The sequence below is a fragment of the Xenopus laevis genome, chromosome 9_10L, assembly GCF_017654675.1.
Source record: "Xenopus laevis strain J_2021 chromosome 9_10L, Xenopus_laevis_v10.1, whole genome shotgun sequence".
Lineage (NCBI taxonomy): Eukaryota > Metazoa > Chordata > Amphibia > Anura > Pipidae > Xenopus > Xenopus laevis.
The window spans coordinates 98292397-98308948 of record NC_054387.1 but is presented as its reverse complement, the minus strand read 5'-3'; the positions used below and the strand labels follow the sequence as shown (position 1 = coordinate 98308948).

Below are 16552 nucleotides of genomic sequence, written 5' to 3'. Positions count from 1 at the left end.
ACTTCATTATAAAAATCTAAACATGAAAGATGCCTTTAATTGTTAAAAAAAAAAAATTGTCAAATAAAACTGCACACAAATAAGGAAATCCCGGGTTTATTTTCACCAGTGTCTTTCCAAACGGTCAGGTCATTTAAAACCAGGGTTCATAAGAGTGACTTTATTGTAATATAAATGAAGTTCAGTTGACACATCACAAATGATTGTTCCATGAAATAATATTTATCAAGAATCCAGGTGAAATTATTCCATTGGATACAATGTTGTATTTGCAACATTACCAAAAAAAAATTTGAATTGTTGTACAGGTATGGGACTGGTTATCCAGAATGCTTGGGAACTGGGGTTTTCCAAATAACAGATCTTTCCGTAATTTGGATCTTCATACCTTAAGTCTACTAGAAAATCATGTAAACTTTAAATAAACCTAATAGGCTGATTTTGCTTCCAATAAGGATTAATTATATCTCAGTTTGGATCAAGTACAAGCTACTGTTTTATTATTACAGAGAGAACGGAAATAATTTTTAAAAATTAGGATTATTTGATTATAATGGAGTCTATGGGAGACAGCCTTTCCATAATTTGGAGCTTGATAACAGGTTACCAGATAACCTATCCCATACCTGTACAAAGGTTGGTTATGTTGTCACAAGGCCAAAAATAAAGTCTCAACGTGTTAACGCCCTTTCCGTTGCACATCTCACTAAATGATGCCATCCAGTATATATATTGGCAATGTGCAGAATGATCAGGAAACAACCCACACGAAAACTGCAGTGTTGACCCAACAGTAATTTATAATGGCGCAGTCAATTCCATGGTGGGTGACATGTAAAAGTCCCATAGACGCAAAGATTTTTCTTTGGTGAACGACCAATTTTTAGTGCAATCCAACCAATCTGTCAAATTATTGTGAGGTTAGTGGGAACCGAACGATCGTGCCTCTAACGATTTTTCCTCCGACATCTGTCAGAAAATTGATCGGCCAGGTTAAAAAATTCTCATCGTCACAGTGAAATCTATTGTCCAATTGTTTGCAGGGCCAAGCAGGCAGCTAACCTCAGTTTTCCTGGCTTCAACTAGACAATATCGCTTGAAATGGTCTTTTTAGTTAAATCTACAAATCGTACATTTAAACGATCGATTCAAGATAAGCTTGGTCTTATGATAACTTTACATCTATGGCCAGCTTTAAAAGATGCAGCAAATCTGATAAACCATTTAGCTAGCCCTTTTATGGTTTGAGGCATAAAGTGGGTTACTCTACAAACGCAGGTATTTTAGGAAAGAGCTCCATGTAGTGTCAGCCGTTGATCGGAAAACTGCAAACAGAGTCATTAAATGTTTATTTTGCAAAACTGATGTTTCCACAGGAATTATTTGCAAAATACTGAAAACAGATGTCTGTGCAGGAGGGTCAAGCTCATGTCTTATAATATATAATAGAACTGGTCACAAGACTAGGTGCGAAAAGTTATCCAATTAAAAACAAGTCATTTGCAGTCTAGGGCAGAAGATGAAGCCACAACAAGCATTGTAATATGTAGTATGACATGCCACATATTAACCCCCATTTAGCCTATAGTGTAGGAGTCCAGAATACTCCATGTTTTTCTATAGGGCAATGAGATAAGAGCAATGCAATGGATTTTGAAACTACCTAGAAAATGGGGGGGGGAGGTGAAGCATTTACAAAATAATGTATAGGTTTACATGAAACTCAATGGTAAATAAATATCTACCACTCAACAAAATGAACTGTAACGGAGTTATAGTAAAGCTTTTTTTTGGGTACTTTAGCATTTAGTGTGGCTTGTACATTTTACATTTAGCTCACAAGGATACAATCAGCATGTAAATAAGTGCATACATGTGCTTCAACTGACAAGATTTAAGAAGCCTATAGAGATTAATTGGGGGAGAAGTTTTTAATATTGTTACTTCAGAGCACTAAAACACACAAAAGTGAATCCAATAAAGATCCTTGTACTAATTCAATGTTTAGAATTAACTGAATGACCATCATAGCACCTCTATACATAACCATACAATTACCAATATTTTCTTTAAAAAAAAAAAAAATGTTCAGCATTTATAATGTTTCCCACACAAAAGGGACTAGCTGCATGGTAAATTGGGGAGGTTTGAAGGTGAGTAAGCCCATAAATTTGAATGGTGCCCAGTCAAGTTTCAGGCGGTGTCAAAATAATAGCAATACTGTTGAAGCAAAACACTCGGTACAACTGAAACAAAGGGGGAATAAAATAAAAAAAAAAGAAATAGAATAAAAACACATCTGATATTTTCCCTTTGCAAACATGTAAGGGCACTTTGCAATAAATGGACAGATGTTCATTGTGGTTTGTCAGCTACTACAAAATATCAGATGTCCTCGGCTATGTTTTAACTGGAGGAGAAAAATGACAGCTGCAAGAGGCATCTATGGTAATACCTAGCACTTCCTTTATGTCAATCATTATTGAATTCACTTCTCTTAAACAGTGAAGAAGGGAAGGGGCTTTCATTGTTCCTTTCTTTAACAGTATGTTGAGGATCAAGTGGCTTTAAAGCAGCATGGTGGATTTATTTTGTTGTTTTTTTTGCACATTAGATCATTCTGTTGCGTTTATGGGTTGGTGAGTCTGTAATGACATCGCCGCACTGGGCTGAGGTACGCTTTCTAGTGCCACCATTGTCCAAGTGGAGTGCCATTTCTTCGGATATGAAAGTGTTTAAGTCCACATCATGAAGTCCATTTCTCCTGCGGCCAGTGTTGGAACTGCCACTTACATGAGTTGGTGAGCCTGGAGTACTCGAGCGGACGCTTATACTAGCCATTGCACCGCTGAGACCTGAAAGAGAGTGGCGACAGTTAATAAGCTGCACACATTTTCTGCAATACGTTCACATTTTATACAGGTGTATATATAGACACAAACACAGATTAAACATCTACACTAATCAAAGAACAGAAAAGTCAATATAGCAGTGTCTCTCCTGTGTAAGAAAAAGATTTAGAAAGCACAGGAAATAAAAGTAAAGGCTCAATGTTTTATGTCCAAGCTTATTTTTATAATTTAAAAACCGGTACAGGTAATATTTGCAACACTTCGGGTCGAATTTCGAATTCATGCAAGTTTTTTTTTTTTCTAAACTCCCATAAACTCAAAATTAGACCAATCGATATTTATTAATAAAATCTACTTTTTAAAAGTCGGATGAATAGAATTTGACAACGCAAATCAATGCAAATTAATTCAATTAGAATTTAAAACGGAATTTGAGTTTTTTTTCTCCGTAAAACACTCGAATGTCAGGAAGGCTGCAAACAACTCAAAACTTGATCCATGGACATCTCCCTTTGACTTAAACAGAAATTGGGCAGGTTTTAGGTGGCGAATAGTCGAATTCGAGCAGCCAGAGTATGATAGATCTCGCAAATCTAATATGAATAACTCCCTAGTCGAAATTGACAGTTTGACCATAAAAAAATTCGACCATTGATAAATCTGCCCCTTTATATGTCTGCAGATTGCTAAACAGAGGCAGTTGTAACTCAAATAATTAACAAGGCCCTTAAGTAAAAGTACTTTTGCCAGTGATAGTTTAAATGTGGAAATGGCCTATCACTGTGCACTGTAATAAGATAGCAGGGCTTATAAAGGATCTAGCCTAAAGTCATACTCCCTTCATATCACAAGGGTAAGTATGCTTCATTTACTTTACCTAGAACAGCTAGCCCTTCAGGCCACAGCAAGTCAGTTATGAGGAACTGTGAGAGGTTCATTACTCCCACTGAAATGACCGATAATGAAGCTTGCGGTGGTCTAAAACCATAAATCAGCTGGTATGTCTTCTCATAGCAAATAATTGGATCTCTCTCTAGGACCTAAAAGGGTTTTCCCCCCCCGAGTTAACTTTTAAATATTTAGTGGGTGATATTTAGAGACAATTTTTAATTGGTTCTCATTTTTTATTTGCTTTTTTTTCCCATTATTGAGCAGCTCTCTAGTTTGCAGTTTGAGCAATCGGGCTGCTAGGGTCCAAATGATGACGAAGAGGCTGGAATATAAATAGGAGAGGCCTGAATAGAAAGAGGAAAATATTTTGTGGCCTTATACAGCATTTGTTTATTTTATATGGGGGGGGTCAGTGAAAGCTGAAAACAATAAGAAAAAGGCAAATAATTAAAAAAAATTATGAAGACCAATTGAAAAGTTTCTAAGAATTGTCCGTTCCATATGAAAAGCTATTTAAACCACCCCTTTAAACTGCCAGTGACAGGTAGACTCTGCTCAAAAGATGAAGACCATCTGTTTCTGACAACTTTTGCCAGACAGATTGTTTACCCTGCTTTGCTATAAGTGGCCACACAAGCAGAAATCGTACAAATATTAAGTTGGCCAGTGCATGCTGAAGGAGCAGATAAGGGACATGGAGCTGCAGTTCTTTTTCACTTTTTGCTGTTCACAATTTCTTTGCACTTTACACAATCAAATAAAAAAAAAAGTGGCCATACGTTGTGATGAAACATCTTCACTCTACTTTTTAAAGAAGTGTCTATAAATCTTGCTAAACTGATATTGTTTTGCATACTTCCTTGCTTCAAATCACTTAATGAATACCAAAAAATGCATTATTCCATGCACGTACAAGTTCGATTTTTTTTTTTTTTTTTTTTTTAAATAACCATCTCCATGTCAGTGGAGTGGCGTTATCCAGGGACAATGTTTCACTGCATTATTGCAGAAAGAAAAAAATATACATATTACCACAGTAGGAGTTAAAAGGATGGTTCAGCTTTGAGATAACCTAGTATGATGTAGAGAGTGATATATCGAGACAATTTGCAATTGGATTTCATATTTTATGGTTTGTGGTTTGTTATTTAGCTTTTTATTTGGCAGCTGTCTCAATTTGTATTTTAAGCAATCTGGTTGCTATGGTGCAAATTCCCCTAGCAATCATGCACCGATTTGAATAAGAGACTGGAATATGAATAGGAGAGAAGCTGAATAGAAAGATCAGGACTATCAAGTAGCAATAGCAATACATTTGTAGCCTTACAGAGCATTTGCTTTTTAGAAGGGAGTCAGAGATGCCAATTTGAAAGCTGCTAAGAGTCAGAAGAAAAAGGCAAATAACTATAAAAAATAAATAAGGAAAACCAACTGAAAAGTTGCTTATCATTGGCCTTTCTATAACATACTGAAAGTTGGTTTAAAGGTGAACCACCCCTTTCAAAAGATTTACCTTTAAGGGTAAGGAAACCCTACATAACTCCTAGGCAAAACTTGCTTTCCAATTTGCCTTAGAGGGCAAAAAATACCTTCCTGACTGCAAGGGAAATCAGAACAGCCCATGCATAAACATTGTGTTTAATGCAAATTTCAGTAACTTTGATTTTTTTTCCTTAAAAAATGTATCACTTAAAACAAATGTATCTGCTAATTCAATAGCCTCAAGGAGAGTTCCACAACATCACAGTTCTGTTTAAAAAAAAAACCCTTTCCACATCTAGAGATGGAACTTTCTTTCATCTAATGTGAACAGCTGACCTTTTGTTCACTGGAAAGATCTACTGGTGAAAAAAGCATCTGTGAGTTTATCATATGGTCCCTTTGTATAGCTATACAAAGTAAGCACATCCACCAATTCTCCAGCAGAAACATTATGAGCCTTCCTCATAATGGAGAGTTTCCACTTCCTTTATCAGCTCTTCTTCTACTGATAAAGTTCTACTTTAAAACTGCATTGCATATGCACCCGAAACTGTATCCCTTTATACAGAACAATGCCTTGATAGTCCTTCCTGCTGCTGATTGACATTGCTTGCTACAGCTAAATTACTCACAAGTACCCCCAGGCCCTTCTCCATCAAGATGTGTCTACAGGATAGAAGTGGCTTACATATATACATTTTTTGTATACTGAATGTATAACCTTATATTTATCAACATTAAACCTAATCCGTCCAGTCTACTATTTTATTTATTATTTTTGATTAAAGAGAACCATGAACATTTTATTGTTTCAAATGATGTAAGCGAAGTATACAAAATAATGTATTTGCTATACAGTGAAGACCTTTAAAGCAACCCGCCATTGATATAAAAAATTGTTTATGCAAATATTAGAGCTTTTGGGGGAAAATATTTTAAGCACAGGGGTAGGATGAACATAAAGTTGCTTTTGGGTGGCAGAAGGGCATGGCAGTATGTAAACCCCTGGGATGCCAATACCTGGTAATAGCGCTTTGCTTGTTGAGATGAAACAACCAAGACCTCCTTCTTGCAGATTTAATGGGCCTTTTCAATATTAATTTAACAAATATATCTTGTGCTGAACATACTTCTAACATCTATAGGTTATTTCTTGCACTAAACAGTCAATTCTAAAGGTGGTCATACACAGGCCGATTAAAACGGTCAATATCGGTCCTTTAGAACGATTTGGCAGCTTATCTGCCCGTGTGTGGGGGCTCCCGATCAATATCAGGCCAAAAATTGGCCAGACATGAAACAGGCAAGTTTGTTTTTTTTTCTTCTACAATCCATAACTGCATCGGCTAGTTGATGCGGTCTTGTGACCCATCAGCACCCATTAACCCCAGGGCGGAACGTTTGGATTCAGACAATATCGCCCCCCCAGCCATTAGTTGGCATATTGGGTTAAGACCTCGCCAAATGAGTGGATCTAATAGTGTATGGCCACCTTAACACCATTCCCAATTTTATTGCTGCACATTGGATAATTCAATTTCTTTTAAATAGGCAAACTTGTATTCCTGGGTTTAAAGTGTGCCTTTTTATTTTAAAATCCTTTAAAGAACTATCTTCCTCCCTGCATTCAGCATTAAGTCATTTCTAAATAGGAAGCTGCTCCTCATCTCAGCTGTTTTATGGTCTACTATGAAGCTCCATCGTCCTTTTTCTTTCTGAGCTTTGTGAAGACAAAGATGTCTACAGCTCTGAAAAATTAATCATTGCTTTACCGATTGGTCTATAATTTTAACAGGAGATCATGCTTTCTGAGACGAGAATGTGTAAAAAAAAAAATGGCAGTGGTTATAAAAGTATAACTGGCTACTGTGCAGCAATAAAATGTACATTGGAACTAGTCAAACTAGTAAAATTATGTATCATGTAATTCACCAATTCATGAGGATGGCTGCAATATAATTTGCATGTATATCCAATAATACAAGTGATCAAGTCAAAAGTAATCCCAACTGCATGGAAGAAAATTGCCTCTGTGTGATACGACAATGGTTCTCAAATAGTGGGGCTCATTCTTATTTGCTTACCTACGATGACCAAATGATTGATAAAACAATGCTTTCCTAGATCTCTAATCTTTTTATGATCTTAAGGGGCCTTGGTGAAAGGTACCTCCAAATAGGGGTTGATCATGAAACATCTTTTATCCTCTCCCATCCCTACCTGATCAGCACATGTACAAACTCAATCCAGGGTATTTTGAAGTTATGAAAAGGTTTCAAAATTACCTCTATGCTCTGACAATGTAAAGCATGGCAGGCCTTACTGTTTCAAATAAGCAACAATATAATTAATGAGCTAAGGAAATGTTTTTTTTTTTAACTTAAAATTTAGGTAATGAAAAACAATCTTTTTAATCCTCCTCTGAACAAATCTGCAATAAAAAATCTGCTATTGCAATATTACAAAACTGCACACAGGGTTGCTTTGGTAAATAATGCTAGGCTTTAATCAAGATATTATAATATATTAATTTAGATTTAGTATCATAAGTTGATTATTACCATGGAGAGCTATTGCTTCTCGGAAAGGTTGTAAATCAGTCTCTACAGATGAACCAGTTTCTGTTGGAGTAGCTCGATTAGGGGATACAACAGTCAGTCTTGGGGGAGCACGCGAGTTCCGTGGAGGGGGAACTTTCCCACAAAGAAAACTGATCAAATCCTCTCTGCGAATAGTTCTTCGGCGCTTTTTTACCCAAGCTAATACATCCTTGTTACGTCGCTGATAACCTATCTGGATTCCTAAGTCAAAACTCCTCTGATGTGCATCAACACTCTCTGTAATGGAAAACGGAAATATAAGTTTGCAGTTGCACAACAATATCACATGCATAGTTAAAGGAATAGTAACATCAAAAAATAAAAGTGTTTTAAAGTAATGAAAATATAATACAGTGTTGCCCTGCACTGGTAAAACTGATGTGTTTGCTTCAGAAACACTACTATTGTTTATATAAATAAGCTGCTGTGTGGCAATGGGGGCAGCCATTCAAAGGAGAAAAGGCTCATGTTACACAGCAGATATCAGATAAGCTGTCTGTCTGTCTAAAGGTGTTATCTGTTATCCATTAGTTAACCTGTGCCATATAGCCTATTTTCAATTTCCGCCATTGCTCCACAGCAGCTTGTTTATATGAACTATAGTAGTGTTTCTGAAGCAAACAGATCAGTTTTACCAGTGCAGGGCAACACTACATGATATTTTCATTACTTTAAAACACTTTCATTTTTTGGTGTTACTGTTCCTTTAAACAGGGTTCTAATCCATTACAACTCCATTAACAAAATGATTTGTTACAGAAAGGGAAACATTAGGTAATAAAAACTTACCGTAAATATAGAAACTACATTTTCTTAAAGGGATACAGACTTTTTAATATTTCAGAAGTGCTATCTCATGGTTGGATATCTTGGGGATAGCCCTTCATTCCCTTTTTGGGGGGGGGGGGAGAAGCACAAAAAGCAACCTGAAAAAGTATTTTCAGGCTGCTGGTTTGAGTTCTTGGGGTTGGCAGAACTAAAATATTGGAAGCTTGTAGACTTCCTGCAGCAAAAGATAGGGATGCCAATGTTTGTTAAATCCATTACAAGGTTCTCATTCCCAGCACTAGGTTTCCAGACTTTCCCCCCAAAACTCTTCAGCAGTACAAAAGTCAGCTATACTGCCAAAAGTATAAATCTGGACAATTGGTCATTAGCCCAATTAGTTATTAAAAATGCTCAGTGGTATAAAGTTTTTTGTAAATGTAATTTCTGCTGAAAGCAGAAAAAGATACTGCTATCAATAGCAATTGCAAAAAAAAAAAAAAAAAAAAAAAAACCCACTAAAAACAAAATGTACATTTAAAGCAAAATCCAAATGCATACTAGCGGAGGCATATCCTATATCCTTTTGATTACAGCACGTGTGGTTAATTAGTGATAACTTTGGAAGCAGCGCTATATACATAACAGTGCAACCTGCCGAAGGTATCACTTTTTGCACAAATGAGACTTTGTTTGATTTAAAATCTTAATTAACGTTCCTAAAGACCAAGCAACAAGTCACTTCTGTTACACTTTTTGGGGGGGAAAGGAGAATAATATTTTAACCTGCAATAAAGGAGGCATTATTTTGCCCTACAATTTGTAGGCTACATGGATAATATATAGTGTTTCAGGTTTAACAGGAATATCTCACTATAAACCCTTCCACTGCTAATCTTTATAATTGCACCCTGCCTCCACAGCCCCTAAGTTACTAACCTGTGTCAAAGCCCTGACAGTTTCAAACAGAAAAGCTTTGTGAGCTGTGCTTGTGGTGAGAAGGTTTTAACAGTCAAAAAGGACCAATGTTAACAGTTCCCCAGTCTATTGGTTCTTTGTCCTACCCCCTGGTCTGACATCATTCAAAGTTGCTCAGGTTTGGAAAAAGATGGAAAAAAAAAAACTTAATGTATCTTTAACAGCAACGTGTTACTATGCCCATATTTGACTTTCCTGAATCTGTCAAGACACATCCATCTTCCCAATAGTATAAGGGCACATGGGCTGTTTGGGTGCTTAGTGCTGTGATTTTACGTAACCTAAAAAAGTGTCAAAGCCGCTAAAAGTGCTCCATTGACATACATAGAAATCCCCTACACAAGCTTCTAAAAAGTTGTTGCACTTCCAGGCAATTATGGCCATGTGCTTTGCAGTGAATTCCAATGCAAGTCAATGGGGGTGCTATGTTGTAGCATTTTAGGATGATTTAAAAGTGGAACACTTTCAGGAGCTTTGAAGCCACATGTGAATACATCCTTACAAATGCCAGTGTCACCTAAATGGGTAACATCAATTATTCCTGCCAATGATATTTTCTGTTTATTCCATGTAGTTAGTTTTCCTCAGGTACTTATTTTAAAGAATACAAAAATATACATATATTGAGGGACCAGCAACACCGGGAAATGACACTGCCATAAAAGCATTTACACCTTTGAATACCATAGACGTAATTAGGAAAAGGATGGCCAAACATAGCAGTTAATAGCAAACTCGTGGATATGAAAACAGGAGTTGCGCATCAAAGAAAACATTTGGACATGTACATAATACAAATGGTATATCAAGCTTTGTGGCATTTTAACGGCAGACTTTCAGCTTGCCCATAAACCTAATGTGTGCATTTACTATCTGTCAATTTACTATCTGTCATTGACAATGTCTACCACAGGCAGAGCATTTCCCACTTTTCTGAATTGGAAGATTTTTTTGCCCTTGTTTGTTACAGAGAGCACAGGGTAGTCCAAATGTAATGTGTGTGTGCCAAATCCACCAGGGTACATCATAACCCGAGGTGTGAATGCAGATAAAGACTAAGCTACTCTATTTACAGACAGCTAGACTACTGCCTAGGCAAGGCCACCTCAGTCAAGCAAGTGGAAAAAAGCTTTAGGGCTATAGCATATGCCGAGTTTTGATCACGGTTACTTGTTGCAGTAATTACAAACTGCACTATTTGCCCTACATATTCTCATGTTTCAGAACAGACATAACCGTTACAATTACTAGCAGTGCCATAGGACATATAATTCAGAATAAGAGTTAAATGTATATTTATTAGGAATCTATTAAAGCCAGAATTCTGTTAAGATGAATTCTAGTTCAGAGTTCACATTTGATTTGGCATAACAAAATTCAGGAAACTTTAAAGGGGTGCTTCATTTTGGTAATGAAAGAATAACTAAGCATCTTTTCAATATAAAAAATGTAAATGTAATTGCAAATGAAAGCAGGATTTACCTGACAGTTTACAGTCTCTGCACATGGTTGCAAGATAGCGGATTATAAAAGACAATGAGTAGACTAGACTCTTGTTACATTGCTTTAAGATTTAGGCTAGGGCCAGGTAGCAATTTCAGCTCCTACCTCAAACTGTATCCTCCTTTGTGCGAGCCCAGAACTGTTGTGTCAGCTCTGGCGCAAACACATTCTGATTTTAGCACAAAATGCAAAGTTTCATGTTTCTTTGCTGAAAATGTGTGTTAGCACCAGAGCTGACCAAGTGTTCTGGACATAAATGGAGGATACTGCTCTTGGTAGGGGCTGATTCCAGCCTGAGGAAAACAACAGCTTTATACCATACATAATGCAAACCAAAAATTTGTATTCAATGCATCCCAAATGATTATATATTTTGTTTACATTAATTGAAAGAAACACTTTTTTCAGTCTAATTTCTTCCAAATACTACAAAAAAATAAAGACTTTCAATGTTTAAGATTTACATTTAAGACAAGGAAAGGCCTATTCCCCCCCTCCCCTCAAGTGATTTGCCGCACAATAGCACCATCTTACCTTACTTACCAGGTTCCCAGTCAGACTTACACTAGGATTTAGCTTTGCAAACCAATAGTGCTTTCCCTGTACTTTTAATTATCCTTCCTCTAATTTTTTTTTTTCAGAATCTCAATAAATTGAAGGTCATAAACTCTGCAAATCGAATACATTAATTGACATTTCTGTTACATTGATATTTTTAGCAACAGCAGCCAAGTTACAGAGCATTCTCCCTGAGGTTTACCAAGGACTGCCACAGAGCAACAGTTCCAACGGATACATTACACACGGATATTCCTCTATAATGCTACTAAGAAATGTATCAACTAATAATCCAAATGATTAAAGGGTCACCTGCCAAACACTTTTTTCAGTTTAGTTGTTTTCAGATTGTTCACCACAAATTAAGACTTTTTTCAATTGCTTTCCATTTTCTATCGTTTATCCAAAATTGAAGTTTAATGTTTGTCTCTGGTGTTTGTCAACTCAGTAATCCAGGATTCTGGACTGCTACAATTGGATACATTTAGTGGCTACATCAGTTGATACATTTACCTTTGGAATATTAGCAACCACTGTATCGTCTAACAGCTGCCTTTAATGAAACTCAGGGATTCTGCTCAGCAGGGATAAAGATACAAAATGTATCAATTTAGAAAAGTTAAAGAGTCGGCGACCCCCCTCCGCTTTAGGAAATTTTACAGTATTAAAAAAAACAATCAAACAGAAAGTAATTGCAAATGTATTTCTGGTGAATTAGCTAAAACCAACAAAACTGGAAGAAGTGTTTGAAGATGAACAACCCCTTAAAGAGTTTTGAGAGTCGCCAACCGGGGCTTACTAAATTGCTACTTAAAAAACGATATGTTTCAGAACAATTTTTGTTTCCAATGTTTTAACTTTTTTAAAATATCAGTTGTACTGCTGTAAAATAACAGAACTGAGGTAAGTAAAAAATTTTAGGTCAATTTTTTTTTAGAACAAAAAAGTTTAAATAAATCTGAACTTAATGCAACTGTGCTGATACAAGAGGTATTTATTCCTACTGAAAACATTATGTATATTTACCTTTGTACAGATTTGTGACAGCTGTTGCAGCATTCTGAAAAGGGACCCAAAGTGACAATCCTTGCTGTTGACACACACGATCTGGAATTAAAACATTTATTCTGAAAAACTGCCAGGGAATGTGCATTGATCAACAGCCATTTTTTTTGTATGTTTGTAGCTAATGTGGTCAGTTCAGTCGCACTTTTGTTTAGTTTTTTACTTAGCCTTAGAGTGCTCCTACAACCTATTTGTGTATTTTTGTACTTTAACAGAACTAAATGGCACAGTGATTCTCACAGGAACAGTACCCAAGGTTGATGTATTTTTATTTTAAAGGAATTGTTAAGTATAAAAATAAAAACTGGGTAGATAGGCTGTGCAAAATAAAAAATGTTTCTAACATAGTTAAGATAAAAACATAATGTATAAATGCTGGAGTGACTGGATGTCTAACATAATAGCCAGAACACTACTTCCAGCTTTTCAGCTCTCTTGGTTTACACGGATTAGTTACCAGGCAGTAACAAATCAGTGACTTGGGGGGGTACATGGGTCATAACTGTTGCTTTTGAATCTGAGCTGCATGCTGAAAATCAATTGCAAACTCACTGACAGTTATGTCCCATGTGGCCCCCCTTCAAGTCACTGACAAACTCAGAGTTAGAGAGCTGAAAAGCAGGAAGCGGTGTTCTGGCTATTATGTTGGACATTTTTGGCTGTTAAGAAACATTTTTTGTTTTGCACAGTCTATTTACCCAGTATTTATTTTTACACTGAACTGTTCCTTTAAGCAGCAGCACTAGCCAGGATTAAGCAGTAAGCAACTAGGACCAGGGGAGGATGCTTAAAGGGATTTTGTCATGATTTTTATGGTGTCGTTTTTATTTCTAAATAACACTGTTTACACTGCAGATAATTCACTCTACAATATAAAATGTAATTCCTGAACCAGCAAGTGTATAATTTTTTTAGTTGTAATATTGGTGTGTCGGCAGCCATCTCAGGTCATTTTGCCTGGTCACGTGCTTTCAGAAAGAGCCATTGCTGCACTATGGAATTGCTTTCTGGCATGCTGTTTCTGCTACTGAATGTGTCTCAGTGGGACCTCTTTTACTATTGAGTGCTATTCTTGCATCTATCAGGGAGGGGTAACTTGTGTCAGGGAGCTGCTATCTGGTTACCTTTCCATTGTTCTGTTATTAGGCTGCTGGTGGGACTGGGGGGGGGTGTGTGTGTGAGAGATCACTAAAACTTGCAGTGCAGCAGTATTCAGAGCACAAGTCACATGACATGGGGCAGCTGGGAAACAGACCATGTCAGATTTCAAAATTATATATATATAAAAAAAAAACAGTTTGCTCTTTTTTTTAAGAACAGATTTCAGTGTAGAAGTCTGATGGAGCAGCACTATTAACAGTGTCCCATGATGGAATCCCATTAAACTTGGCACCGCCTCCCAATTCACCCTTACGTACTCCTTTAAGTAGTATTTAATTAGAGGCTTGTGTAAAATCATCTAGACTAGATCAATAGCCTTCTGATTCTAGGTTTGCTAGTCTACAACTCCCAACACAATGCTAAGAATTACCATGGTATGTTTTGCGTGTAGTGTTACAAAAGAAAAAAAAATGCTAGTAGACAACAAGTGTTGCCAAACAGCCTCCCTTCCTAATTTCCTACTTGGTGCAGACAGCCTTCCTTCTACCCTGTGCATGGGCAGCATGGTGGCTTACTAGCAGTCAGTCTTGAGTTAGATTGTGTCTGGTATAAATATAAGATCTTAGATTGTCAGCTCCACTTGATGAACAATGTCTGTAATGTGAAGTGTAACATATGGATCCTGTAGAAAGAAATAGAACATATACAGCCACACAGGATACATTGTCCCTGCTATAGCAGATATTTGGGGATCACCATGTGCCCCCCTCATTAACCACTGGAAGAATAAGAGTCACAGTAGCTGAGGCAAAGATACAAAGCAGCAGACGATGAGTACGATGAATGTAAGAGAAGAGGCCATATGTAAATATATGAAATAGAATCCTATGCGGATAGTGAGATTCCTAGACAAGTGCTTATGAAGGACGCCATTTCCTAAATGGGCGACAAGTTTTGCACTATGTGATTGGCTGGATCCTAACAGCCGCCCCCTTCGGCTCAACGTCCCCATGCACTTGGGATAATAGAAACAATGCAACACACGAGGGCCTTTATAGAACGCCACTGCGGCACACAAACCACTCGCTTTCAATGGTCTTGCTAAACTACAACCCCCAGCGTGCCCCTGGCTGAAGTGCTGCCGGGAATTGTAGTTCCGACAAGTGCCCGTAACAGGCGACGTGAAAGTCGATAGCACGAGCTGTAAGTAGCCAGCTGCTACGTACAACAGGCCTCGAGAGGGAATGGGTTGGAGGTTGCACACAGGGAGAAGAACGGGGACAGTGTTTCTAGGAGACATTAGGATTGTGGAATTCCTTTGGGTTTATTTGCTGGAGCACACCCTCCGCCATTTTGTTTTGTTTCCGCTTGTGTTACTGGGCGAGGTATAAGAAGCTAAAGCCCGAGTAGCGGCCTCTCAAGATCACATACAAGTCCCTGGCCTGCCCCCTTACCCTCACCCCTGACCTTTATAGAGCTGCGCCACCGCGGTGGCCGAGTTCTGGAACAGATGCCAGAGTTTCTGCTGACTCTGCTCGGCCTCCTCCTCTGGTTGATCTTCCTGTTCAGCTTCGGCCAGACATTGTCGCTCCCACTTGCTGAACCAGTGCTCAGGCCCGTGTTCCTGAATCTCGGACTCGCCCTCCTCTTTCTTGTCTTCCATTCTATCCACGGACTCCTTCTACCCCTCCCGTTGTCTCCCCTCTCCCTCCTCCTCTTCACTCCCGGCCGGGAGGGGCAGCAACACCGCAAACACCGGGAGGAGCTTCACGCCCTCGCGTCTTCGGTAACTGTATAATATAGAGTCCGCGTCATCGACAAAAATGTGTGTTGAAGCAAATCACTCCACTACCTAACTCCCATAGCGCTTCTCTGCTGACTCTAAACAAACTGAACCTGTGACGCCGCTGACCTGACACTGCGTTCGGTTACAGGAACACACTTGCTCGTAAAGTCCGCCCACCCAGTTTGCTATTGGTTGATAGGGTTTGTTAGAACCGGTTTGAACCTTAAGCGTGTATATTATTGGCCATTTCTGGTGTTCGTCAAATGATGTCGATTTGGTTGGGTAGGGTCAAGATTGGTTGACCGAACATAAAAATATATATTGAAAAAAAATTGTTGGAGATGGCGCATGCCTGGTTGTGTCTGGCCTATGTTGTTTGGATGAGAGTTGTTAGAAGCGCAAGAGTCGCGAAATGAACTTTGATGTTGACTGTCTGTTTGACTTTTACTAATAAACTCATTTACATTCATTTCAACTGTCGTCAGAAAATTATTTCGTGCATATTATGAATGAATTGCCCTATCTCGTTCTATAGAAAAGAAATAGTACTTTATCTAGAAATAAAACATAATCTATAGACATTTGTACAGACATATTGTCACACACAGCTGCTGCTAGTATCTTTTATATAGTCCTATTTCAGTAGGCAGCTGTCTAATAAATAGTTGCAGCTCAAATGATATCAACAAATATTGCTGCTTTGGAACTATTGCGTAAATATGTGTATTATATATATTCCATTACATTTAAGGATGACTGCCACAGTATCTTCTGGCAGTTGCAGGCCGTCGGAGAAAGCTGAAAATACTTGAAGTTCAAATGCAGTTACGTGTTACAGGCCAATATTTTCCACTGCAGTTTCCTATTAGCACTAAAACACAGACTTTTAATATCATTTATTATTTAAGTATTCTCTTTACTTTGCGCAAAACGTAGACTTTTATTACAAGAAAAAACTTAAATGTAAATGG

The 16552-nt window shown here is 37.7% G+C and overlaps 1 protein-coding gene across 2 annotated transcripts; it reads right to left on the bottom strand.

The window, feature by feature from the left end:
- Positions 1 to 1332: 1332 nt before the first annotated feature.
- On the bottom strand, positions 1333 to 16018 carry c16orf72.L (chromosome 16 open reading frame 72 L homeolog). 2 transcript variants are annotated; one of them, XM_018236291.2, is made up of 4 exons: positions 15263 to 16018; positions 12656 to 12736; positions 7787 to 8062; positions 1333 to 2855 (listed from the first exon to the last, which is right to left on the bottom strand). In XM_018236291.2, the coding sequence occupies exons 1-4, from the start codon at positions 15456 to 15458 to the stop codon at positions 2611 to 2613; spliced, it is 798 nt and encodes a 265-aa protein (XP_018091780.1). In that variant the 5' UTR covers positions 15459 to 16018; the 3' UTR covers positions 1333 to 2610. The 2 variants fall into 2 exon arrangements, with proteins under 2 accessions (XP_018091780.1, XP_018091781.1); XM_018236292.2 differs by lacking the exon at positions 12656 to 12736.
- Between the last annotated feature and the right edge of the window lie 534 nt (positions 16019 to 16552).

Bases quoted from the DNA above. Each gene is read 5' to 3' on its own strand.
- c16orf72.L (XM_018236291.2), bottom strand. From the start codon at position 15,458: ATGGAAGACAAGAAAGAGGAGGGCGAGTCCGAGATTCAGGAACACGGG. The intron at 12,737-15,262 runs GTCAGGGGTGAG...TTTTAATTCCAG, and splicing joins GGTGGCGCAGCTCTATAAAG to ATCGTGTGTGTCAACAGCAA. The intron at 2,856-7,786 runs GTAATAATCAAC...ACTCTCTTTCAG, and splicing joins AGAAGCAATAGCTCTCCATG to GTCTCAGCGGTGCAATGGCT.